Consider the following 26,994-nt stretch of genomic DNA (forward strand, 5'->3'; position numbering starts at 1 on the left):
CTTGTGCTTTCTCTCTCTCTCTCAAAAATAAACATTAAAAAAATTTTTTAAACAGAGTATCTTATGGTTAAAACAAGTAAAAAGTAATAGTACTAAGATTTCCATGAAGATCGAATGAGTTAATTTATAAAAAGTGCTTACAACAGTGCTTGGTATTTAGTGCTGAGTGCTCACTTATGTTTAATATGCGCTGCCCTCAGCTAAAACAAAATTTCCTCTCCTCCCAAAGCAGTCACTGATTGCTTTTCTGAAATTAGTGTTCAGAATGAGGTTTTATAGTAAGCGAAGTATGTTTCGCAATTGTTTAACAATAATTATTGAAACAATAATTTTTAAAATACTATCAAATTATAGCCTTAAAAATGTCTAGATCTGTAGCACCCAGCATGTAGCCTGATGTAAAACAGGTGTTTAATAAACCTGCGATGAGCAAATAAATGAATGCGTTAAACAGACATACTTCCAGCTCCAAGGGAAAATTGGACCCGTCTAATATCACATCAAATATCACTACTCTACCCATCTTAACTAAAATGAGTTATTTTCTCAGATTTGGAAATGGCAAGAGTAAAAGTAAGCCTCCACAGCCAGAAGCACAGGCTAAATCACACTTCCGTCTGGTGTCACCACAGAACACGCATGCCCCAGTCTCCACCACTGAACCAGAAATTGTGTGCCATCACTGGCCCCACTGCTACTGAGAAATGATGCTGCTACCCCCACTCCCATCTCTCTTCCCCACCGGGAAGAATCTTCCCAATCTTGCCTGTCTCCAAGGTAAACTTCCAGGTGGATTACTTGGATTAGCTGACCCCAGATCATATGCCTGTGCTCCAGCTGTCAAGAGCTAGGAGAGTGGGCTTTCTACATTTTCAGTTCATTATGGGAGAAGGCTGTTTACCATATTTAAGTTACATAAGGTAGGGCATTCCCTAAGAGGAAGAGGAGGGCTCAAATAGGGGCTGTCCCCATTTATAGTGGCAAACATCCACTATACAAGTCTTTTTACCCCCACTCCTTCTGCTTACCGTGACCACAAAAGCCAAAAGAATTTTGAGTGAGTTGCAATCAAATGGGGCCAAATTCTTTGTTCAACAACTCTTGTGACGTGGCTTTTGTGTAATTGTTTCATAGTTTTCTGACTTGTTCATTGGAAAGACTGTAAAAACTCTAAGGAGATAATTAATTAAAGGTATTCTTGTACTTTTTAATCCAAGTACAAAAAAAAGATAACTAATGTTAAACAGCGTTCAGAATGCAATTGTTTGGGGCTCCTTGTGGAATTAATCTACAAGAAACACAAATGATAGGGGCTGGTGAGGGGAAGTCTATGTTTGATCTGTAAAGTGTGACAATCTGAGAAATCAACAGTGACTTGAGTGGATGAAAGAGGAAGAATCAATGATTAGTAAACCCTGATACCACTGTTGATAAATGGTGGATGGTGGTTTTAGGTAATGCTGAATCAAACCTGGAGCTGTGGGAAAGGGTAACTAAAGAATGTAAATCAGGTAACTGTGGGAAAAAAAAATATTCCCTTTTGCTTCCTGCCCCCACACAGAAAGTCAGAAAAACATCCGGGATAAAGGAGTTTCTTCTTATGGATGGCGACAATGGGGGATCACCTCTTCTCCCACTTTGATTCAACCATTCTACATTATGCATTTGCAACCTTGCACCTCTGGGCCTTTATAACGATATTTTTTCTCCACTTGGTCTGTCCTTGCCTCCCGGTCCTCTTTCCCCTTATTTCCACTAATTCAATGAACTCCAGCCCATCCTTCCAAATTCACTCCTTCATTTCTTCCAGGAAGCATTTGCTAACCCTCCCTTGGCTGCCATAGGGCTACATTTGGATACCTTTCTTCATAGAGATGCTCCATAGCACACTATTTATGGACATTATACTTAAGACATTATGCCATAAGAACTCATCTTTTGCATTGGATTATAAATGCTTCTGTTAACAAAAATGCTTTTGTAAACAAGTATTATGTCTAATTTAACTTTGTCTATCTAATGCCTGGCCTACTTTTAATATACAATTGCAAAATCATATACCCTAGCCTCACTGCTATAACCAGTAAATCAATGAGATTGGAGTATGGCCCAAGATATGTGTAGTTTTAACAAACTCTCCAAATGTTCCAAATCATCTGCAGCTTCCAGCCAAGATGAAGTAATAGTGACTGAGTTTAAACTCCTGCTTAAAACAACTGGAAAAAAAAAAAAAAGACAAGCTATATGAAAGAATAGCTTTCAGTTTTCAAGACATTGTGCATCAGGCAATGAAGGAGTAGTCCCTGAGAGATGAGAAATAAGGTGAGCGTCCAACTCTTGATTTTGGCTCAGGTCATGACCTCATGGTCATGAGATCGAGCTGAGCATCTCTCTCCCTCTCTTTGCCCTTTCCCAGATCACATGTGCACACACACTCTCTCAAAGAACTTAAAAATTTTTTTAAATTATAAAAAAGAAAGGAAATAAAGAGAAAGAAAGCAGAATGGTGTAAAAGTAATGAAACCAAAAGATGGTTTGTGGAGATCAGTAACACCTCTAGCCTGATTGATCAGGAGAAAAGGCACAACTTACCAATAATAAACAGAGGGAACATCACTATAGGTTCTACAGATATTAAAAGGATAATAAGAGAATATCGTATACCAAAAATTCAACAACTTGGATGAAATGGACAAATTTCTTAAAAGACACACTACCAAAGCTCACTCAAGAAAAATAGAATGTAGGTGCACCTGGGTGGCTCAGTTGGTTAAGCCTCTGACTCTTGATTTCAGCTCAGGTCATGATCTTGCAGTTCATGAGATGGAGCATGGATAGCAGGGAGCCTGCTTGGGATTCTCTCTCTCTTCTCTCTCTGTCCCTCCTTCCCACTCGCATGTGCACTCACTCTCTCTCTCTCTCTCAAAAGAAATAAGTTAAAACATTTAAAAAACTAGAATGCAAACTTAACATTTCCAAAATGGAAAACATTTTAAGCAGTTCCTTTTTTTTTGGGGGGGGGGGGGAGTATAGGATTGCATCTCTTTCTCTTGCTTTTATTTTTACTTATTGTCAAGTTAGCTAATATACAGTGTAGTCTTGGCTTCAGGAGTAGATTCCCATGATTCATCACTTACATACAACACCCAGTGCTCATCCCAACAAGTGCCCTCCTCAATGTCCATCACCCATTTTCCCCGCCCCCAACCCCCACCCCCATCAGCCCTCAGTTTGTTCTGTGTATTTAAGAGTCTCTTATGGTTTGCTTCCCTGTTTGTATCTTATTTTTCCTTCCCTTCCATAGTTTCTTTAAAAGTTAAACATCTACCAGATGACCCAACCATTTAATTCTTAGGAATTTATTCAAAAGAAATGAATTGGTCTAAAACTTGTACTAAATACAGTAACTATAGGGGCGCCTGGGTGGCTCAGTCAGTTAAGCGTCCAACTTCAGCTCGGGTCATGATCTCGCAGTTTGTGAGTTCGAGCCCCACGTCAGGCTCTCTGCTGACAGCTCAGAGCCTGGAGCCTACTTCGGATTCTGTGTCTCCCTCTCTCTCTCTGCCCCTTCCCTGCTCACACTCTCTCTGTCTCTCAAAAAGAAATAAACGTTAAAAAAAAAACTTAAAAAAAAAAGGAATTTATTCAAAAGAAATGAATTGGTTTAAAACTTGTACCAAATATAGTAACTATAGGGGTGCCTGGGTGGCTCAGTCAGTTAAGCCTCTGACTTCAGCTCAGGTCATGATCTCACAGTTCGTGAGTTCGAGCCCCACATCGGCTCTGTGCTGACAGCTTAGAGCCTGGAGCCTGCTTTGGATTCTGTGTCTCCCTCTCTCTCTGCTCCTCCCCGGCTCATGCTCTGTCTCTGTCTCTCTTTCAAAAATAAATAAAAACATTTAAAAAAATAAAGTACAAATATAGTAACTATATTTGTGAAAGCCCTAAATGGAAAACAACCCAAATGTTCATCAACAGATGAATGGATAAACAAACTGTGGTATATCCATACAATGAGATACTATTCATATATATATGAATATATGTATATTATATATATATATATAAACTATCAGTATATGCTGTAACATGCATATGAATGAATCTCTAAGAAGCTCAACCAAAACCAAAAAAATCATACACTACATATATACTTATATAAAATTATAGAAAATGCAATTAATTTATTGTGACAGAAAACAGGTCATTGGTTGCCTGGAACGGAGGGATGGAAAGAAGGAATTATAGAGGGGCATAAGCATTTTGGGGTGATAGAATTGTTGTTACCTTGTCTTACTATTTTGTGTGTATATAAAAACACAAAATTAATTACTGCATACTTCAAATACATGCAGTTTATTGTATGTCAATTATACCTCAATAAAGCTGTCATAAATTTTCTTAAGACAACATGGCAACATTTCAGACAATCAAAGGCACAATTTATCATGATTTGATCAACACTGTAAGATATGCTGAAGGAAATTTCTTCAGCCAGAAGGAAAACTGTATTAGAAACCCAGATCTATAAAAAGGAATGAAGAGCACCAAAGAATAATATGTAGGTAAATAAAAATATTTTTCTCATCTTTAAATTTTTTTTTTTTAATTTTTTTTTTCAACATTTATTTATTTTTGGGACAGAGAGAGACAGAGCATGAACGGGGGAGGGGCAGAGAGAGAGGGAGACACAGAATCGGAAACAGGCTCCAGGCTATGAGCCATCAGCCCAGAGCCTGACGCGGGGCTCGAACTCACGGACCGCGAGATCGTGACCTGGCTGAAGTCGGACGCTTAACCGACTGCGCCACCCAGGCGCCCCTCTCATCTTTAAATTTTAAAAAAGAAAATTGATTAAAGCAAAAACAATGTCTCATGACATAACATGCAGAACATGTATGACAATAAAACATAAAAGACTAGAAGGGAAAAATGAAAAGAGACTGTTTTAAGGTTTCATATTATATGCAAAGTGGTGTATTATTTCATGTAGACTACAGCAAGTTAAAGATGCATACTGTAAATCGTACAGCGATGACTACATGAGCATGCTAGTAAGCCAATAGTAGAAATAAAATGGAATCCTGAAAGATACTCTCTTCCAAAGATGGCCAGAGAAGAGTAAAAAGAAGGAATAGTTGGGACAAAGAGAAAATATAAAAATGGTAGACAAATCAAATCAACAATAATTGCATTAAATGGAAATGGCTAAATACTGCCATTAAAATGCAGAAATAGTATTGATAAAAATGAAGACCAAACTACATATTTTATGTCTAAACATGAAAGGGAGAGAGGTTAAAAGTAAAAGAATAGAAAAATGAATGCAAAACTAGTCAGAAAGCTGGAATGGGTATATTAATATCAAAGTGGACTTCAAGTCAAGGAATATGGAGGCAAAGAGGGACATTACATAACAATAAAAAGGTGAATTATTACGACAATACTCCTAAATTATGCAGAGCTCAAAGCAAAAATTGACAAAACTAAAAGGGGAAATAGACAAATCCACAATTAAAGTTGATTTCCACACTTTTCTCCCAGGAGAACTGAATAGAAAATCAGCAAAGATATAGAAGACTTGAACGACAGTATAAACCAAACTGACCTAATTGACCTTTACTGAACACTGTATGCAACTACAGCATACTATAGTTAAATAAGAAAAAATTCAACCAAGTAAGTTTTATCTTTTTTTTTTCAACCAAGTACATTTAAAAAAAATTTTTTTTTAACGTTTATTTATTTTTGAGACAGAGAGAGGCAGAGCATGAACGGGGGAGGGTCAGAGAAAGGGAGACACAGAATCCGAAATAGGCTCCAGGCTCTGAGCCGTCAGCACAGAGCCCGATGCGGGGCTCAAACTCACGGGCCGCGAGATCATGACCCGAGCCGAAGTTGGCCGCTCAACCGACTGAGCCACCCAGGCGCCCCCCAAGTACATTTTAAAGATCTAATTGGCTTTACTGAACAATTCATGAATTGGCAGCATCCTCTGTACCGAGTAGAGGGGAGCTCCAAAGGGCTACAGAAAAGGAAAGGTTCTTAAAGGCAGGACAAGGAAGTCATAAACAGAAAAAAGGATTCTTTGGGGTGAAGTCACCTTCCTTTGGGGAATGCAGAGGGCCCATGTGACACATTACCTTACTGGTGCTGACTAGAAAATTCCTGACAGGTTAAGACTACTTTCTGGGGGAGGTTGAAACTGCAATTAGGTTAAGCATTACACCCTGGTTTGTTGATGTGGCCTAGCATAAGTGACTCCATTTTGGACCTGTGATTTTCGTTTTTAATAGTACTCAAGTGCCCATAAAACATGCACTGTGATAGACCGTAGTCTGGCTGGTAAAACAAGTCTCGATAAATTTTAAAGAGTTAAACTCATACAGAGGACCTATGATCATTATGGAATTAAATCTAAAAATAACAAAATGGTATCTGGAAAATCCCCAAATATTTAGAAATTAAACATGCTTTTATGTAATCTAGGGTTCAAAGAAATTACAAGTGAAATTAGAAAGTGTTTTGAACTGAATGATAATGAAAACACCGAGATTTGTGGGATGCGGCTAAAGCATGCATAGAGAGAAACATACAGCTTTAAATATTTTTATCAGAAAAAAAATGTCTAAAATCAGTGACTTAAGCTTTTATCTTAAGCAACTAGCATATTTACTCCAAATAAGTTAAAGGAAGGAAATAATGAGCAGACAACAATGAAACAGAAAATGAACATACAACAGAGAAGAATTAGAACAAGAGCTGATTTTTTATTTTTTTTTTCAACGTTTATTTATTTTTGGGACAGAGAGACAGAGAGACAGAGCATGAACGGGGGAGGGGCAGAGAGAGAGGGAGACACAGAATCGGAAACAGGCTCCAGGCTCTGAGCCATCAGCCCAGAGCCTGACACGGGGCTCGAACTCACGGACCGCGAGATCGTGACCTGGCTGAAGTCGGACGCTTAACCGACTGCGCCACCCAGGCGCCCCAAGAGCTGATTTTTTAAAAAATTGTTATTATATTTTAGAGAGAGAGTGCAAGCAGCAGGGGGGCAGGCTCCATGCCCAGCACACAGTCCGGTGACGCAGGGCTCAGTCTCACGAACCTTGAGTTCATGACCTGAGCCAAAATAAAGAGTGGGACGTTTTACCGACTGAGCCACCCAGGCACTCCAGAGCTGATTTTTTTTTTTTTTTTTTTAAAGATCAAGAATATCAATACACCTTCAGTTTGACTGACCAAGACACAAGTTACCAATGTCAGAAATGGAAACAGGCATTGAAAGGATAAGAGACGCTTTTATGCCAATAAGCTGACTACTTAAGAGGAAATGGACAAATTCCTTGAAAGACATAAATGACAAAAATTGACATAATAGAAAATATAAATAGCTCCAGATCTACATTGAGTTCTTAAAAGCCCTGTCATGAGAATCACAGCACTGTACAAAACTTGATTCCCTTAACCCTTCCCAAGTCCTTCCCAAGAACTTGGGAAAACTCTATCAGAGCCTTATGCCAACAAATACGGAGAGATTAAATGAGTTCAGGCATGCCTTGGCAGTTAATTAAAATGGAACAAAGATTAGAATCTCAATCTTAATTTAATGTCCTTTCCCCTCCACCCACTGCCAACTGCCTCTGATCAAAATTTTGCACTGGAGTTTTTCATACTCAAACTGGACGTTTCCTGTCTAGCTTAGGTGTTAATCGGTTGGTTGATTACATTAAGGGGGAGACAGAGGGGATATTTAGTACTTGGTGCAACAGTAAATGCTGGACAAATCTTAGCAAAATAATCCTTTATTTTTAGTCTCTTAATTGGGAAAGATTGGCTTTATATGGTGATGAAAGCTGAAGTTACAAATGCAAATCTTGGGTGGAGAATTTTCGGGGTGGGAGGGACAGGTGGTGGTGGGGTCGGTGGTGTTATGAAGACGGCATGATAGTACAAATAAATGGAACCAGAAATCAGAGCACATTGTAAGAAAGGAAAAGTATCTTCTAAGTTCTTGAGTTGGATCCCTGTAACATAAGAGATTAACAAGAGAAAAGCATACAAATGTCTTTTAAGTTTTAAGTGACACAGGAGCCCTCATAAAGAAATGAAAACCCAAAGAAATGGTTAAACCTGTGTTTTATGCTAGGTTTGATGAGAACTGTAAAGTCATGGAAAGATATGATAGAACAAAGAGTATGAGCTATGTGTAATAAATGGGGGCAAACTTAGCAAGGCCTGTTTGTTCAGGTTCCTTTTTGTTCCTTTCTCTTCTGAGATAAGGATGCCCCCTTACCTCTGTGTACAGGGAGGGCACTTCTCACATTAGGGTTAACGACCTGCTTCAGGGAAAGGTCAGAGGGTTCTTCCTGCACATGCCATTTCTCGAATTCCTTGAAATACTCACTATGCTAATGTGTCGCATTTTGGGGTATCATGTCCCGGACCCTGTCAACAGTAATTCATCCTTTAAATGACATTTGCAGAAATACTGCAACTGTACACAAAGAATTAAAAGTAAGAAAGACTGTACGTATTAACTTAGCAGAAAACTTACCTGGGTAGAGAAAAGTCCAAAACAACTTGCACTGTCCTTCCCACTCTTGAGCCTGCCTTTAAATTAGGCAAAGCAACCTCGGTTCTGTCTTTCCTTTCTTGGACTCCACTGGGAACAGCACAACTTTGTTTTCCAAAGAAAAGAATGGGAGGGGTCAGCAAAGAAGTCAAGGTAAGCTCACTTAAGAGAAAGAGTCTCAGAGAGAAGACTTTACACTAACATTTGTTCCACTTAACCCCCTGATGTCTGAGCTTAACTAATGCCAAATAATAAAGCTTTCCTCTCTTCCTATCAAACCAGCAAACTTAGACCCAAGCAGGGATCTAGTAGCTGTGAGTTCTCACTGGTTTTTCTATTCACTCTCATGTTAAATGTTGTAGGGGAGAATAACCTTGTCTACCCTTCTGCTCTTAGCCGAGACCCTTGTAATAAGAAACAGATGAACAAAACAGACAGAAAATAACATGTATTATTAACTTACATATACATGGGAGATACCCAGGGAAAAGTGAGAAACTCCCCTAGATGGCTTACAATTCAGGCTTAACTACCGTATGAATAGGAAAAGGGGAGGGAAGATGTAGGCCTCTTAGGGAAGAGTAAGTAGGAAGTGATTTTAGGAAAGAAGAATGGGTCCTTAGAAGAATAGGTGGGAGGTGTGACAGTCGGGACGAAGTTTGGCTATTTTCCCTAGTCTTCTCTCCAGGGATAAGAATCATTTTTCCCTGGTTGATCAAGCTCCCAGGGAGGGGATTTATGGTTTATGACAACTGTGTTCCTTTTGGAGGATCGGTCTTTAGACAGACAAGGGGAGCTCAGAGAAAGCCTCTATCTGTATTTGCTGTTTTTAAAGTGCCCACCTGAATCACAGTGGCGTATTTTGAAGGGGTATATTGTGCGGCTCCTTCGGTATCCTCGTATCATATTGGGCTTTGTGTCAGGAAAAGCAATGTTCATTTTTAAAGCTAATTTCGAGAGGGGGGAGGTTCAGAGTCTACAGCAGGCTCCTTCCAGGAGTTTACTGAAAACAAGAGCAGGAAACACAAAATATTTCCCTTATTATCTGTTCCCAATCACAGGTATGGGCAGCACTGAACTATGCTCAAACCTCTCTTCCAAAGTTGTATTTTATTTGAAATACAAACAATAAAAGTGGGTTTTGTTGCCTCTGAAATGCAAGTCACAGCAATGAACAATCAGCTATTTTAATTTCTTGCTGAAAAGAATTGACACTTTTATTTTCCACTGTTTTATTATAAAAATCAACATTTCATTTGTTACAACTCAGCTTATTGTAATAATCAAAAGGGGATTTATACAAGGTATTTTTATACAGTTTACAATTAAAGCACTTATTTTACAAAAAGGGGGAAGTGAATAGTGGACAAGGGCTGACCAAATGTTGGCCATTTAAATATAAATACATCCTTGCAAAGCACCATCGTACCAAAGTCCATGAACAAGAAACACCAGCTGACTTTAAGACAATAACAAAGATTAAAGCTTAAGAAAAAAATTTAAAAACACAAAGGATAAACATCTGAAAGCAGCACCAGATCCTTCACTTGCAAATAAGGCTAGTCCAGCTTAAGCTCTTGGTATCCTCTTCTTTTTACATTTTCCTACTAACCCCAGATACTTAATTTCATGTAAAATTAGATTTATTCACTTTCTTTTCCTTTTAATATTCATATTTATGCATTGATATATATACATATCATACATATATGATATATATATATCCCTGGCCTTCTTATATTTGTTAAAAAAAAATGGACAGTTAAGCATAAGCAAAAAGCACATTGTCTCTACATCTTTGGTGTAGACTTTTGGGTAAACCCTAGATAATGGTGGAAATGTAAAAGTTTTCGTTAGGTCTATACTCTGAGTACAGGAAATCATTGTTTATAGTTCTATCTGTAAAGTCATGAGGATTGTTTACAGCAATAAACTTAGCAATAGCTTAAGGATGCTTTATGAAAATGAAAAACCAAGTAAAATTACCTGGACTGAAGGAGGGTGAGGATCGTCAGTAAGACCGAAGAATCTACCTCCCCTTCTACTCAGGTGCAGGCTTATTAGTTTCATGAGATGCAGAATCAAGTCCAACAAATATCCTGAGTATATGGATTCACAATGCTCATAATTTAAAACTATAAATGTAAAATGTTATCTCCTGAAACTGAAAATTTCAAAAGGCAAATTTTGAGACTAGTATAAAATGATGCCATCCCAGAAGTCAGAAACCACACATATGCTACCAGTACTTTCTAAAATCATCTGTTATTTCTCTTGGCTCATTTCAGGCTTGGGATAAAGAAAGGAATACCAAATAAAATTAAGTTTGAGTTTAAAAATTCTGAGAACATGTTTTAAACAACACTTGATTATAAACTTATGACTCAGTCCCTGTCTACACTTAGTGTATAGTCTCATTTGTGGATGCCCTAACATTTGTTGGCCAACTGATATTCACATACTCAAATCCACACCCCAAACATACGATGTATGTCATTATACAGACTTAAAGCTTATTAAAAGCATGGCATATCTGGGGTATGAAAAGCCCAAGATTTTTGCTTCTGAATTTTGTTAGATGTGTAATGGTAACCAATATGAAGCTCTTACGGCATGCAAATCAATGAAGTGGCAAGTTTTCCCTCAGCAAGAGAAAAAACAATTTTAAAAACTACATTTCTAGGAATCAAATCTAGGCACATGACTGACTAGACTAGCACAACTATCACAGAGGAGCCAACCTGCCTACAGTAAGCCTCTCTCTCTGGTACCAGAAGTAGTCTCTACTAGGATTACTGGTATAAGGTTACATAAACACACACAGACGCATTTAACAGGCTAAGTAGGTAAGCCATAGCTACTAACTCTACTTGAAGTAGTCTTCATTAATAGGCCTTTATGGCAAAACAAAAAGATTCTCCCCCAAATTAATTGCTACCTAACACAGATGGTAGAGATTTTTGTATATTATCAAAGTTGGAGTTGGCCTTCTACAAATTATTGACTTCAGAGTGTTTTAAAATGATGAACAAATATATAATCCTCAGTCAAGCTAAAATTTTACTGCTCAAAAGCTCTGCCCCCAAATTATTGGCCTATTAGATGAAAATGTACTGTAAAGTCTTCATTTCTAAATATATATCATCCCTTTAGAACAGATATTCTCAAGTGTCAGATACTTCTTGATATATCTCAAAGTACTGTTATATTAAAATTAAGATAGTTAAAATAACTAATGTTCTGCTGGACAGACATCTCACATATGCTGCTATAGAAGAGGGGCAGCAAAGGTCAAAGGCGTAATAATATTTCACGAAAGAAAAATTAATACTGAGAAATTCTATCCCTTAGCTCTTTTTTTTCTTGTGAATATGCCATTATCTGATTTAAGCAGCAAAACCCCTTGGGCCACTGTTCAGAAGACCAGGGTTCTGCAGGAGCCAAGTTCAAAGTTATAAAAGCACAGTTATAAAAGACCACCTCAATGAAGGTGAGCCTACTATAGCGCATAAGCACAAAGTATACGATGCCAGAGTTCATTTCTCAGATAATTTTAATCACATCACTAACTAGACATGCTTTAAGACCGGTGTTCAAAATTAAATACTTAAGTATTTAAGGAAAATAATGACATTTTATTCATTTTACCCTCATGGATAGTGAATATAGCAATACATCAAATTCAAAACCTTTATCCACTTTCCCCCTGATTTGTGCTCATGTTTATTTTTTATCTTCAGTTTTTCCAATTAAACCTCTTGTGTTTAATACTAATCAAGATAGTTTGTTACTTAAGCTTAACTGTCCATGTAGCCCGAGGGCCAATCTTTCCCGATTTTTGACAATTCTCTCATTTAAAGGTACACCCCCCCAATATTAAGAATCCATCTCAACTACCCAAGAAAGAGGACCCTGAGATTAAGCGGAACTGCCTTCAAATAATTTCAAACAAATTGGCACACAAATCAGTATTTTGCAAGAAGAGGCCATTGCCATCGCAGTACAAGCACTTGAACTGAGATATAACAAGGCAATATTCTTCTTAATTCGTTATAGTGCAAGTTTCCACATGGGAAGCCCACCGGATAAAGATGCACATTAAAAAATGTAAACATATAGAATTCTTAAATTCTAATTGATACCCAGTTATTGCTAACCTTTCCATCTTCATTTAAGTGTCAGAGGCCCCCGTGTCACAGAATGCAACTCCAGTGTCCATTCTGTTAGACTGTGAGCACTTTGTTCCACCGACAGGAAGAGTTAATGCAAGACACTGATGGATCACCATTCATTTATATGCAAACTCAAGGGCACCTGATTCATAGAAGGTGCCCCTGACAATCTAAGCATTATTCTGAAACCACATTTTTTCTCATTAAAAAGTTTCCTCAGGTATTTTTAATTGCTTATAAAGTTACTTCACCCCTGCCAAAAGTCTGAATCTTTTCTTCCATGGTTTTCTCTTGGGCCCTGAAATCCAGAGAGGCCTCAGCAAGACAGAATTAAAAAAAAAAAAAAAAAAAAAAGAAATCATTCAAATAACTGACTGACCAACATCTGTTAAGGTAAAAATACATTAGTTTAAAAACACATTCAGTTTTAGCAGAGAAGTGCTGGAAAAATGTAAAAAGCAGGAAACTAACTTCTGGCAAGGTGGCAGAGCAGTGCTAGAATCATTCCACACGTCAGCCCTAAGAGCTGAAGACGCAGCAGCCCCAGGACCACGCAGGTCAGGCAGGTGGCAGAAGAGCCTTCCGTTACTCCCCTCCACCCAAGTTCTGACAGCTGAGAAGTCAACGGTTGGCCTTCTCGTTTAATCCACATTGTTAAATTTGTTAAATCATCTTAATCCATAACAGGATAAGAGAGAACACACAAAAATATATAAGAGGTGATTATAAGAATAATTTGTGGATAATTTGAAAACAATCTAACATTCACATTGGGTAACAGGAAGATATTAAAGTCACGTCACACATTAGAAGAGGTATGTATGTAGACATCACTCAGAAAAATTGGCCTAAAGAACATGAAAATGACACAAACAGCTAATAAAGGGAAAACCTAATGATAACAAAAAAATTCTCTTTTTAAATAGATTGTCTCTAACTGGAACATATTTAAATGTTTTACTAGAAAAAAATATATATATATAAATGATTTCATATTGTGGTATTATATGCTGAAAGTACTGCAAGGATATATGATTAATTTACAACAAAACATAATGGTTAAATTTGTAATTCTTAAACATTGCCTATATGTGTTGTGAAAAGATATTTTAATGAGCATTAAAACAATTTTGGAAGAGGAGCACTAATATGTCTAACCTTTGATCATTAAGCAAAAACATCAGTCAAACTGAAGAGCTAAGCCTACAGAGGAACAGAGCTAGTAGAAATATTAAAATGAAACCTTAATTTAGAAAATTCCATTTTATCAATCCTCAGATAAAAAAGCTTTGAATAAATCGTGATATCTTGGCAAAATGGCCTACAAAGCTGCTGGGGGAGGAAGCAAGGTAAAAACACCTAGAGAAAAAACGAATTCTTCTGACAGAGGCTGTGGGTTCTAAGGTAGGGACAGAAGACTTGCACACACAAAGAGCCCCACACCATCTGACTGGACAGCTCATCTCCTCCAATGGCAACACCCAGAAGGGATTTTTATAAAGACCTATTTTCCTCACTAAAATAATGGGATTCCTAGAGAAAATAAAGCCCTTTGTCCAAAGTTAGTTTTAATACCTTTTTTTCTTTTTCCTTTTGTGATTTCTTAAACTTATTGGCCCTCAAATGTTAGCTAACATGAAGGCTATTTGGCTACTTCCAAGTATCTATGGTTTGCTGCTCTGAGATGGACTTGAATTTTTCTTCTTCTTCTTCTTCTCTTTCTCTCTCTCTTTTTTTGGTATTAATAAAGCCCAGACATTCCTGGTCAGTGATGCCTTTATTATTCCTGTTTCCTTTGTACTCAGTCACTTCACTGGGTTTAAGGCATGCTTTGTGTATTTAGTTTGCAAAAATAAAACTTTTAGTACAAATTTATTTTTTATACAAATTTTTATGGCACAAGCAGCAAATCTGCTGTTTTAAGAAAATATATAAATATCCTTTTCTTCTGTACAAATATCTCCAGTATTCCCTACCCCATTTATAATTTTTAACTGTACATGGTCTGCCTCATCTTTCTCTAATAGCTCCCTCCCCCCCTCCAGATCTCAACCAAATTTGTATTTACATTTTTGTGTTGGAGGCAGTCAGAGGAGGAGGGCCCCTCCTCAGGAGGAGTCTGTACAGGGGGAGGGTGGTGGTGGGTAGAGGTGATGAGAGTAGCTCCTCTCTGTGTATGGAGAGGGTGGGCAGCTTTCATAGTTCTCTTCTGCTGACAAGTATTGGCTTCGGGGTGTGGGAGGCGGGGGCACAGGCTCTGAGTCATAGTTCAAGTCACTAGTGTAGCCCTTGGCCGTTGCCACTGAGGTCATCCTCCGGCTGGGAGCATAGTCACTGTCACAGACATCTGTGCTGCAGGGTGTGGTAGGGGGTGCAAAGTGCCGGTAGCTATATGGCCTGTAGCTGGTAGGGGGAGAAAATCAAGAAGCAGACACTTAAGTTTTATAGAAAAGCAGTTTCTTCTCTATCAGAATACAGAAGTATTAGATGTAAACTTCAGGTTGAAGATCATACACTACTACAATTAAAAAAATTTTCTTGATGTTTCTTTATTTTTGAGAGACAGAGCATGAGCAACAGAGGGGGAGAGAGAGAGGGAGACACAGAACTCATAGCAGGCTCCAGGCTCTGCGCTGTCAAGCACAACCCAACGCAGGGCTCAAACCCAAGAACTGTGAGATCATGACCCAAACCCAAGTCGGACATTTAACCGACTGAGACCTAATTTATTTCTTGTTGTTCTGCCTTTTCAAGTTCAGCAAGTTTGCAGCATGGCTAACTAATAAAAAAGGCATTGAAAAGAGACGAACACACTAGTGAAAGGAGCGCTCATTTCAAAGTGCTAGCTCTCACTTCTACTTCTATCTGTAACTTCATATAGCATTTACATTTGAAATATAGTAAAGCTGATCTTATTTCATATTTATCCCAATAAAGGTTTCTTTATATACTCCGTCGCCAAAGTGACAAAAGAGGGGCAAGAGCACGTGCAAAGCTGAAGTAACAATCCACTAAACACCCAGTGCTACAGAGTGTGCCACAAGACCCCATCCCAACACAGAAACCATCTGCTAGCACCCAGGGTTGGTCTCAAAACAAATGGCTAAAGGTTACACGACCTGCTGAGCAGGTTCTCAAGCGGTTTTACTACCAATATTGACATGAGGTCATAGCACTTTTTAGGTTTTATCTTTCTGTCCAATCAGGTTTGAGCCTTGATGAACATTCTAGGCTCAACTAAAAGGCCAAACACTTCCATTTTCATGTTAAAAAAAAAAAAAAAAAAAGCTAGGAAAAAAGGAAAGAAAATCAACAAAATTCTTTTACATTCCAGTTCAGACAAGAATCTCAACAAATGATGAAAAGTGACTCAGAAGAAAGAAACTGGGCTTAATTTGAGACGTGGGAAATGGTCAAGTAAGAAATGTTTTTGATGCAATTATGTTGATTTTAATGAAACAATGTTTTATTCAATTTAAAGAAATAACTTTTTAAAAGTAAAAATTTGGGGTCTTTCATTTTGTTTTTTTCAGTTTTGAGGTTTCTGCTTTCTCGGCTTTTTAGAACAAACTAGTGGCAAGGAAAGCAATTTACAATAAAACACAAAAATATCAGCTCAGAATCAGACCTTAATCTTATGTATATAAACTGAAACGGGAATTCTGAGTAAGATACTATCAACAGTTTCACTTGATTTCTACCTATCTGTACGGTTTTATCAGGACAATTTGACTGGAAGTCTAGGAAACACTTAACTAGAAGATAATAGGCACTTGAGGGACACTGATAAACACAGCACTAGGTTAACACAGAGAGTATCAAGCCGCTGACTTTCTGCTGGCCTTTGAAACAAGATGGAAAGAGTAAGGTAAACACTAGTCCTTCTCCTGCTTAACATGCTCTACAGACACAAATCAGCACAAGGGGAAAATGTCCCCATTTTGTCCTACAAATAGATTTCATTTATTTTAGTGAGTTGTGATTTATTCCAGGCAACTTTATGAAGAATTCTTCATTCCAGATGGTGTAATACTGAAGCAAGGGCTGAACTTAAGCTTCTCCCAACTTCTCTCAAATTCTGTGCTCTTTGCACCCCTGCAATTTTACAGCTCTCACAACTCTTTGAACTCCAGTCCTATGCCAATATTCCATTCCTAGGCCACCAAACAAAGCTAACCTGAGCAGTAGCCCATTTTGTAATCAGTTATTTTGGTGGGTAACTTTTCCTTACAATACTGCCAAAGCAGTATTGGGAGCTGACTCTACTTCATTATTATAAAGTCAACACTTGTGACTCTCTCTAAAAAAATGTGTAATGCCTCAAAAGAAAAGGATGTGCGGTAGGGACAACATCAGCATTATTAAGACAAGATGCCTAATCTCTCTCAGTGACCATCATCTATTTATGTAGGGCTACATCAAACCCACTACTTCTTTCTCCTAATAAATACTTCCACTTATCTTACCTGTAGGACCTATGAGTGGAAGGACTATTTGAAGAATAACCAAATTCCATAGTGTAATGTGATCGCTCTGTGGCTGGGGATGGTGGAGGGTTCAAAATCTAAATGGAACAATAATTAAATTATTACAATAATTATTACAATAATAATAATGCCAGATAAAGACCATTAGACTTTCTTTACACTCTCTTCCTTCATCTGTTTGTATTCCTTTCCCTTACACAGTTAGCACAATCTTTCTTTCAAAGAACTGACCTCAAATAGTGCTTCAGGAGTGGGGCTCTCTACTCCTTAAGATACAATTTCATCATGGCTAAACAGTGCAAGGTAATAAGCAGAATATCTATAATCTGTAAGTCACTGGTTTAAGTTCAGCACAATAGGGTTCTGATTTTTTAAAATTATAAACATTTAGAGAAAAATCACTGACTTAGGAGAAATAACAGGCATGCTTCCTTTTTTGGGAGGTTACAGAATGAAGGTCGTCCTAAGTCTCTCAGGAGATACTATTTAGTAGTTCTACTTTTACCCAAAATATGAAATTACTGTCTAGTGCCTTCAAATATGCTGGTTAATACACAGTAAACTTAAAGACTTTAAAAGTGCTTGCATGGTGGTGGCAAATCTTTCCTAGGAGCCTTATATGCCTAAATAGTATACTAAAAAACTTTCTAAGTTACCATCACTAAGCACCCACATTTAAAGAAGTTTATTAAAAGTCTAGGATCCTATTTATCTTAGCATTCAAAGTGAAACAAAGGAAAACAGACTGCTTACTGCAGGGAAGTAAGTGCCTTTGGTGCTTGAAGAACTACTTGATGATGCTCCTGTGACATGAGCTCGGTCATAAGGGGGTCCACTGCTTCCCCCCATGATACTGAGGGAGCTGATCATTGATTTACCTCGAGACATTCCTAAAATGAAGGAGGATAAATACTGAAGATGATTAAGATCTATACAAATTATTTTTATGTATAAAATATTTTTATTTAATACTAGGATTACAAATACCAATAGCCAAATAGTTTGATTTTAAAACAATTTGTGCTCTCGTTTCCTAACAATGATTGAAAATGCTTAATGCAGAAGGGAAACGAATGTTCTCTAGAAGTGAACACTTCCACTGAGAGCTGGCCTAGAACAAGGCCAAGAATAGCTTCCATCCCTTCCCCCCAAGGATAGAAGCAGCACTCTTCAAAATAAGAAGTTTTCAACTTTAGAGGATTTGCAGAAGAAAAGGCCTATGGAGAGTGGAGGCTGTAAAGCAGGGTAGATTAAACAAGAGATGTGCTCAAAAGGAAACTAAATCCACTTTTAAGGGCATGAATACAAAGTATGGGAGATTTTTCATCTTTTTCATCTAATGTATGCAAATGTTGTTGGAATCACAACCACCAATGCCAGAATTCTATTTTTTCCCAAGTGACTTCCCATATTCCACTAACTGAAAATAGGTATAGCAAAATAAGGAATCATTATCATTAAGTTTCAAAATCCTGTTTACTTAGAGTTACACCAGAATAAGTTCTTATTTTCTGACAGCTTTTGCCTGATAACTCCTTCTCCATATTCATTAAAATAATGGGGGGGGGGGCTTCTTTTCACTATGGGCACCAGAAAGCACTAAAAGAAAGCTGTACTTTGCTAGAGCAGTATCGTCTACTCAAGTACACAGAATTTCTGGCTACTTGGCTATGCCAAAACAAACCTGCTATCAACCCAGCTATTTCCAAATCTTTGTTTGCTGAAAAGGAATCCTAATCTATTTGTTTGCACCTTCAATTCCTGTCCTCAGTGGTCCTGAGGTCTCCTAATAGTGCACCTAAAGGACTTGTGGTTTATGACGCTTTACCAAATGTCTAGCTTTCACTTTCAGTAGAGTACATCCAGAAATGCAGTATATGTAGTGCATGCACTAAATGCAATCAGTGTATATATTTTTTTTAACGTTTATTTTATTTTTGAGACAGGGAGAGACAGCATGAACGGGGGAGGGTCAGAGAGAGAGGGAGACACAGTATCAGAAACAGGCTCCAGGCTCTGAGCTGTCAGCACAGAGCCTGATGCGGGGCTCGAACTCACAGACCGCGAGATCATGACCTGAGCCGAAGTCAGATGCTTAACCGACTGAGCCACCCAGGCGCCCCTCAATCAGTGTATATAAATGTGTACGTATTTGCTTTATATTTTTTGGACAATTTCTACTAAGATCTAAGATCTTCTGTATAAAGAGTGCTAAAAGTAAAATAAAATATTTATTCTTATAATTTTTTAAACCCAAAGGAGTCTAGTTTGAAACAGACTCTAGGGGCGCCTGGGTGGCTCACTCGGTTAAGTGGCCGACTTCGGCTCAGGTCATGATCTCACAGTCTGTGAGTTCGAGCCCCGCGTCAGGCTCTGTGCTGACAGCTCAGAGCCTGGAGCCTGCTTCAGATTCTGTGTCTCCCTCTGTCTCTGCCCCTCCCCCACTCATGCTCTGTCTCTCTCCGTCTCAGAAATAAATAAACATTAAAAAAGATTTAAAAAAAAAAAAAAAAGAAAGAAACAGACTCTAGGCAGTATCTTGTTTCTATAAAGGAAACTTGGCAATGTTGCCAGGACCCAAGACTTGATTCTCAATGGATCAGTCTTAGCTCACCTGGAAGAGATCCTGACAAAGAACTTGGGTGTGGCACATAACCAAGGGGCACAGAAGCTGGTCCATGAACTACATAGTCATTAGTCATGGTTTCCCCATCTCCCTTCATACGTGGACACAACATTCTCTGGCAGATGAAGTATATGGTTCCAGACACAAAAATGGTGACAATTACTCCAATAACTGAACCAACTGTATTGGTGGCCTGTGGAGCTGGTTCCTCAGTTGGATCTAAAATGAAAATGCAGTACAGTTATATAATGGAGAAACAACTGCAGACTCAAAATAGTTATTATGAATACATGTACACCATGCCCTATGGGTATATAAATACCATTAGAAATCAAAATGAACTATCCTTAAGCGAAGATAGAAATAAAACGATACACTGAGAAGTATACCTGCAAACTGATAACAAAGATGTAAGTGAATTATACTTAATCATTAAGCTTTAATACAGAGACAGTTAAAATTTATCCTACTTTATTATTTTTTTAATGTTTATTTATTTTTGACAGAGAGAAAGAGAGAGAGAGAGAGAGAGAGAGAGAGCGCGAGCGAGCGAGCATGAGCGGGGGAGGGGCAGAGAGAGAGGGAGACACGGAATCGGAAGCAGGCTACAGGTTCTGAGCTGACAGCACAGAGCCCGACGTGGGGCTCAAACTCACAGACCGCGAGATCATGACCTGAGCCGAAGTCAGACGCTCAACTGACTGGGCCACCCAGGCGCCCCATCCTACCTTATTTTTTTAAATTATTTATTTATTTAAGTAATCTCTACACCCAACATGGGGCTCGAACTCCCGACCCCGAGATCAAGAGTTGCATGCTCCTCCAACTGAGCCAGCCAGGCGCCTCATCCTACTTCATTTTGTGTATCATAAAATAACAGGGTTATTTTGAAATTTCAGAGAAAATTTTAGGGCCAAAAGGGATGTACCTAGAAAAGTCATCAAATGTTTTAAATGGAATAACAAAGAAGCCAACTCTGCACCAGCAAGGCACGAGCTCTGAGCCTGATTTTAGGTTTGAAAAGTGACATATAGGCCTGGTGAAGGGAGATGAGAAGCTAAAGATGAACATTAGCTCTCAGGCCCAATATGCTGGTACCTTCAGGGTAAGTCTAGTTGCCTGAGGGCAAGAAACATAAGGTGTCTGGTACCTGAGTGCGTGAGGACTTAGAAAGGTGAGAGCATGAGAACCAGGGGAAGACCCTGCCCGTGGCATTCACCTTCATCAGATCCCTGAGCTATCTGAGGCTTTAGAAGCAGGTGGCATCAATATTACAGGTAGAGGGAAACAGCAAAAGGCCTCATCAGATTTAGAGTATTACTCTTCTATTTAGAAGGAAATTCCTTCCATTCCGAATAGTCAGACTGTATCTCGCAACTGCAGATCTTTTAAAAAACCTTCCTTCTGCTTCATCTTACCTTAAATCTCCCACCCACAGAGTTAAATTCAGCCCCTAATAGATTAAATAAAAGAAATGAAAGAAAATGGTATCATTAAATTACAAAATATGCAGGGGCTGTCAGTTACATATCTTGTCTGTGGACTCTGGGTTACAGATCCTCCCCAGTCCTTGTGAGCAGCCATCTATCGTATTCCCTTCCAGTGCCTTGGCATTGCTTTCTAAGGCCAAGCGTCAAGACAGAATAGTTTATATTCACTATCTCCAATGCTTAGTCTCTGGGTCACATCCTAACTCACTGAAATCAGGCTCCTATCCTCATCGCCACAGTGAAACTAGTCTGGCAAAGGTCAGAGTTCTCCTATTTGCTATTTTCACTAACTCTTCATCTTACTGACCTCTCTAAACATTCAATACTGCTGGCTCTATGTTTTCTTCTCAAAAATGTCTAAACAGTATCCTTCCAAGATACCACTCTCTTAATTTTACTGTCTCTGATTCTTCTTTTTTCTGTTTCCTTTTGTTGGCTTCCTTCTCTTCTGTTGCCTCTTAGGTGCAGGTGCCTGCCAGACTTCCTTCTATCTTCTACTATTTTCCTCTTCTACGTAACTCTCCCTGAGAGACTTCATCTACTGCTTCAGCTTTAATTATCTTTAACAGTAGAGGCCAAATCTCTCTCCTGAGCTACAGACCCATACAATCGACAACTTCCTGAATAGCTTCAATGGGATAAGCTCATCAGCAACTTTGAAGCGACCTGTCTACACTGCAGCCGTCTTCACCAATATCTGACATGCTTCCTAGATTCCAGGGGTAAAGCAGATCATAAATAAATGATGGCACCTGTGGCAAATCAAAAGCATTTAAATTAAACTTAAATTTAAAAAATTAATAAAAAAACCTGTATCAGGCAAACATTACATCTGAGCCAAGATATGGAATGGTCCTTCAGTTTTCAGTCCCTGCTACATATTCTAGTTAATGACTCCAGCCACTCGGTGAGATACCTATGAGTTAACCTAAACTTATCAACTACATCCAAGTGGTTACAAAACGCTTTTTACTCTATTTCTGAGATAGCTCTGAACTCTATCCCTTCCTTTCCACCACCACTGCTCCTCTTGATTTAGATAATCATCTTCTGCCTAAACTACAATCGCCCCCTAAGAATTTTTATTTTTTTATTTTAAAAAAAAATTTTTTTTTAACATTTATTTTTGAGACACAGAGAGACAGAGCATGAACAGGGGAGGGGCAGAGAGAGAGGGAGACACAGAATCCGAAACAGGCTCCAGGCTCTGAGCTGTCAGCACAGAGCCCGACGCGGGGCTCGAACTCACGGACCGCGAGATCGTGACCTGGCTGAAGTCGGACGCTTAACCAACTGCGCCACCCAGGCGCCCCTTGAGAATTTTTAAATTATAGGCTCCAAGTAATTAGATGGTGAAAAAAATTTAGTGGGTTACAACAAGCATTTTAAAACAGAAAACTTCAGAATACATTCTACATAATATAGGTAGATACTATCGCATGACTCGTTTACGTGTGCACCCCCATCTTTGTACTCCTCTTGAGGTGATCCAAAAAGTGTGAAAGCAACCAATGTGTCATTTAGCTGCCTCTAATCTTATATTGGCAATGCATCTGCTTTTACAGCTTTCACAATTACACAGCCATGCCAGTCCTTCACTTAAGTTTGTCAATGGCTGTTATTCTGGATGCTGTCTGGGCTTTTTAGAAGAAAAGCAGAGTCTTCTATGATCTCACCCTTAACGTATGTTCTTTTGCTGATATCCCTCCTCAAGACATAGCCTACATTTTGGCATCCCATTCACATGTAGTTTCCCACAATCTCTCCACTTATCTGTACAATTAACTCTATTCACTGATCAATACCCAATTTTAAGCACCATTTTTCTAAGATGTCTTCCTTGATGAACCCTGTTTTTATTCCTGAAGATCTGACCACTCGCTGTGTTGTGCTACCACTCATACAGATCTCTACAACAGCATGTTTAGTATCATTTACCACACTCCTTTATCAACAGTATCTACTATGAGCCAAGCTATATATTTTATATACATTAAGTTATTTAATTTTCTCACAACCACCAGGCTAAACATTATCTTCATTTTAAAGATAAAGAAACTAAAGTTTGACAATAAATAATTTGCTGGTAAGAGGTGGAGCCAGAATTCAAATCCATCTCTACTTGGCTTTAAAATCGCTATTTTTATGGCGCCTGGGTGGCTCAGTCAGTTAAGCGTCTATTGGTTTTAGCTCAGGTCATGATCTCACGGTTTCATGAGTTCGAGCCCTGCATTGGGCTCTACGCTGGCAGTGCAGAGTCTGCTTGGGAGTCTCTCTCTCACCATTGTTCTCTGCCTCTCCCCCACTCACGCTATCTCTCTCTCAAAATAAGTAAACTAAAAAATAATAATAAAATAAAATCACTATTCTTACTACAACCTCAACCATAAGAGACTCTGAGAGAGGGAGAGAGAGAGAATCCCAAGCAGGCTCTGTGTTGCCAGTATAGAGCCTGACGTGGGGCTTGAACTCATGAAACTGTGAGATCATGACCTGAGCCAAGATCAAGAGTTGGATGTTTAACCGACTGAGCCACCCAGGCAACCTATGAGTAAAGAGCTTTTAAATGAATTTTATCTAAATTTCATTAAACCAGTTTGACAGGGTAGATCTGATTTATGCTGAATTCCACTCAGAACTAAGTGTATCAATTTGGGATATATTTTATGTCAGGGCATGGTCAATAGTTATGAACCCTGAAGAAACTATGGGTTATGTACCCTAGAGTCTTTAGGCCTAGGGGTATAAGATGGCATAAGTATCTTCAGGCTACATTTTAAGGAAGCTATTAAAGTCACTGAGAAACTGGTAGAAATATGTCTAGAAAAAAATGAGAGATGATAAACATCAGAAATGATGTTCAGAAACTCTCAAGCTTATGCCACCAACTGATTTCTACATATCTAAATCATTTGAGAATTTCCTAACTCTAGTTGTGGCAAAATAATACTTATTCTTCTCTGATGCTTTCCTAAATGTTTCTGTGAAGAGTTTTGTGCATAAGAAAACCACTGTCTTTAAGGAATTATTACAAGAAAACATAAAAGATCTTGGTACAAATAACTAGCTTAACATTAATGCTTATTTCTCAATAAGGAAATTCTAAGTGAAACACATCTTTAAAGAAAAAAAGTATTTTAAAAAGTCTCCCAGAAGCGTAATATATAAGATTTTAGTCCTACTTACAACAATCCAGTTCATCTGATTTGTCACTGCAATCCACATTATGATCACATTTCTTATGTTTTCCAATGCACTGACCATTGGAACAGCGGAATTGATCAATTAAACAAAGCACTGGGAAAAAAATGCAAACAATTTTCTTATTTTCATTATCATGTAAAGTGAAACTCTGCCAAGAGACAAAAAGTACTTTCTGGGTACAAATGAAAAACAAATTAGACTTTAAAATATAACTTAAAAATTATTCTCTAGAGATTTCCATTGGTAGAGAGAAAAAAGTGGAAAAAGAAATCCAGCAGGAAATTTCCTATTTTGCTCTACTCTGTAAAGAATTAAAGAATTCTATCTATGTGCATTTCTAGATACTAAAAAAGTTCTAGAGAATTTATTTGCTCATTTTTTACCACGTTAAAGGTTAGTAGTGCAAAGAGGAAAATGTGAAATTATTTTACACTGTAATAAATTAATCCACTACTTCAGAGCTCACTGGAAACAAGGACTACTTACCACTGAGCCAAAGCAATACTCTGAATTTCAAACAACTGAACATTAATGGGAAAAAAAGACTACACAGCCAGGCCCTAGGAAGTCTGGATACCTTCACAATTCTTCTCATCTGACTTATCCTGGCAGTTTGCATCTCCGTTGCATCGGAGGCCACCATCGATACACTGCCCACTGGCACACTGGAACTGGGACTCCGAGCATACAGGGCAATTGAGCTCATCACTGTGGTCTTCACATTCAGTAAACCCATCACACCGCCAAGCCACAGGGATACAGTCAATTTCTCCGGTGAAACAAGTAAACTGCTGAGGAGAACATGTTGGGGGTTCTTCAAATGACCAAGGGGGAGGGGAGTGACAAAAACACAACAGTCACACAAAGGTACAAACACACCTAGTGAAGCTCATTTAATATTAACATGCACAAAATACTTTTTAATAAAGTTTGTAAACTATCCCTACTAATCAGAGAAGAAGTACAATTTTTACACTACCGCGTTTAGATTCACTAACTTGCAAAACTATAAGGCAGAAGTTTTCTCAAATATTATAATTCAAGTAGGATTATTTGCAATCCATTATAATCTGACACATAATTTAGGAATAATCACTATAATCACCAACCTCTAAATATTTTAAAGTTAGGGAAAGCACTTTGAGTTGTAAACTCAACCCAAAATGGAACACCATTTTAATTTTAATTTAAAAGAACTGACAAATAAACTAGTTATTTACACTTGGGTATTTGGCAGGAAGTTTTTAAAAAATGAACCAGTGAGCCTGTTACTTCAAGGAAAATAATGGCAAAATCATAACACTGTACTTTTGAAGCATATTGTAACAATGGAGCTTTCAACCAGAAATTATAATTTTGGACAATCTGTATCTAACATGGTAAGTTTGACAGATTCCCAGTACTTAAAAGTTTTTTCTTTTTTCTTTTTTAATGTTTATTTTTGTGAGAGAGAAAAAGAAGAGAGAGGAGAGCGTGGAGGAGGGGCAGAGAGAGAGGGAGACAGAGGATCCAAAGCAGGCTCCACACTGACAGCAGAGTGCCTGACGTGGGGCTCAAATCCACAAACTGTGAAATCATGACTTGAGCTGAAGTCAGACACTTAGCTGACTGAGCCACCCAGGTGTCCCTAAAGTTTTTTCTAATGAGACTGGTAGTGAGATAAACATGGGGTTTTTGATATTGAATAATGAAATTCATCAAAATCTGAAGATCTGGGAATTTTTGGTTGGAATTCTAGTATTTCCAAATGACCACAGTGTAAGGTTACAAAATCAGGTCTGGGTAAAATATCCAATTAGAAGACAAAATAGATCAGTGGATTTTAATTTAAGAGAGTATGAAAAGTTCATATGGTTTCAAATTCCACATTGCAACTAAATCTACAGTAAACTACCACTGGTCAATACCTGGTGTAGAATTCAAGATATATGTATAATTATTTTAAAAGACTATTATTATAGTTTTCTATTTTCCAACTACATTTCAGGCTAAATTTCCTCATATTCAACCCAAACTACATATTACAACAGATTGAATGCAGAAGTAGACATGAGAATCTGGCCTAACATTAAAAGAGATATACAAAAATGTAAAAACAATGCCACATTTCTCACTAAAATTACTTTGCTTCAGAAAATATTGTTATAAATTTTAAAAAATAATTTTTAAATATTTATGTATTTGAGAGAGAGAAAGAGTGCACGCTCACAAGTGGGGGAGGGGCAGAGAGGAGAGACAGAATCCCAAGCAGGCTCCACACCATCAGCGAAAGCCCGATGCCAGGCTTGAACTCACAAACTGTGAGATGACCTTACCCAAGATCAAGAGTGGGGCACTTAACCGAGTCACCCAAGGGCTCCAATATAGTTATAATTTTCTTAACAGGTTTAACTTTAGAACATGTAAGCGCTTATTATTATTATTTTTAACAAATTTTTTT

The 26,994-nt window shown here is 38.2% G+C and overlaps 1 protein-coding gene and 1 long non-coding RNA gene across 2 annotated transcripts in view; both read right to left on the minus strand.

The window, feature by feature from the left end:
- Positions 1-8,076: 8,076 nt before the first annotated feature.
- LOC115518439 lies at positions 8,077-9,575 on the minus strand. The gene is made up of 3 exons (XR_003970262.1): positions 9,418-9,575; positions 8,558-8,680; positions 8,077-8,448 (listed from the first exon to the last, which is right to left on the minus strand). It is a non-coding gene; the product is annotated as an uncharacterized LOC115518439 (long non-coding RNA).
- Positions 9,576-10,180: 605 nt separating this feature from the next.
- LRP6 (LDL receptor related protein 6) overlaps positions 10,181-26,994 on the minus strand; it is a 182,415-nt gene continuing 165,601 nt past the window's right edge. Inside the window, exons 18-23 of the mRNA XM_030321740.1 lie at positions 25,132-25,368; positions 24,537-24,647; positions 19,849-20,079; positions 17,988-18,124; positions 17,214-17,311; positions 10,181-15,150 (exon numbers count right to left, since the gene is read on the minus strand). Of these exons, the coding sequence (XP_030177600.1) occupies positions 14,856-15,150; positions 17,214-17,311; positions 17,988-18,124; positions 19,849-20,079; positions 24,537-24,647; positions 25,132-25,368 (1,109 nt within the window). The 3' untranslated portion in view covers positions 10,181-14,855. The remainder of the gene's footprint in view (positions 15,151-17,213; positions 17,312-17,987; positions 18,125-19,848; positions 20,080-24,536; positions 24,648-25,131; positions 25,369-26,994) is intronic.

The sequence above is a fragment of the Lynx canadensis genome, chromosome B4 (genome assembly GCF_007474595.2).
Source record: "Lynx canadensis isolate LIC74 chromosome B4, mLynCan4.pri.v2, whole genome shotgun sequence".
In the NCBI taxonomy this organism is placed as follows: domain Eukaryota; kingdom Metazoa; phylum Chordata; class Mammalia; order Carnivora; family Felidae; genus Lynx; species Lynx canadensis.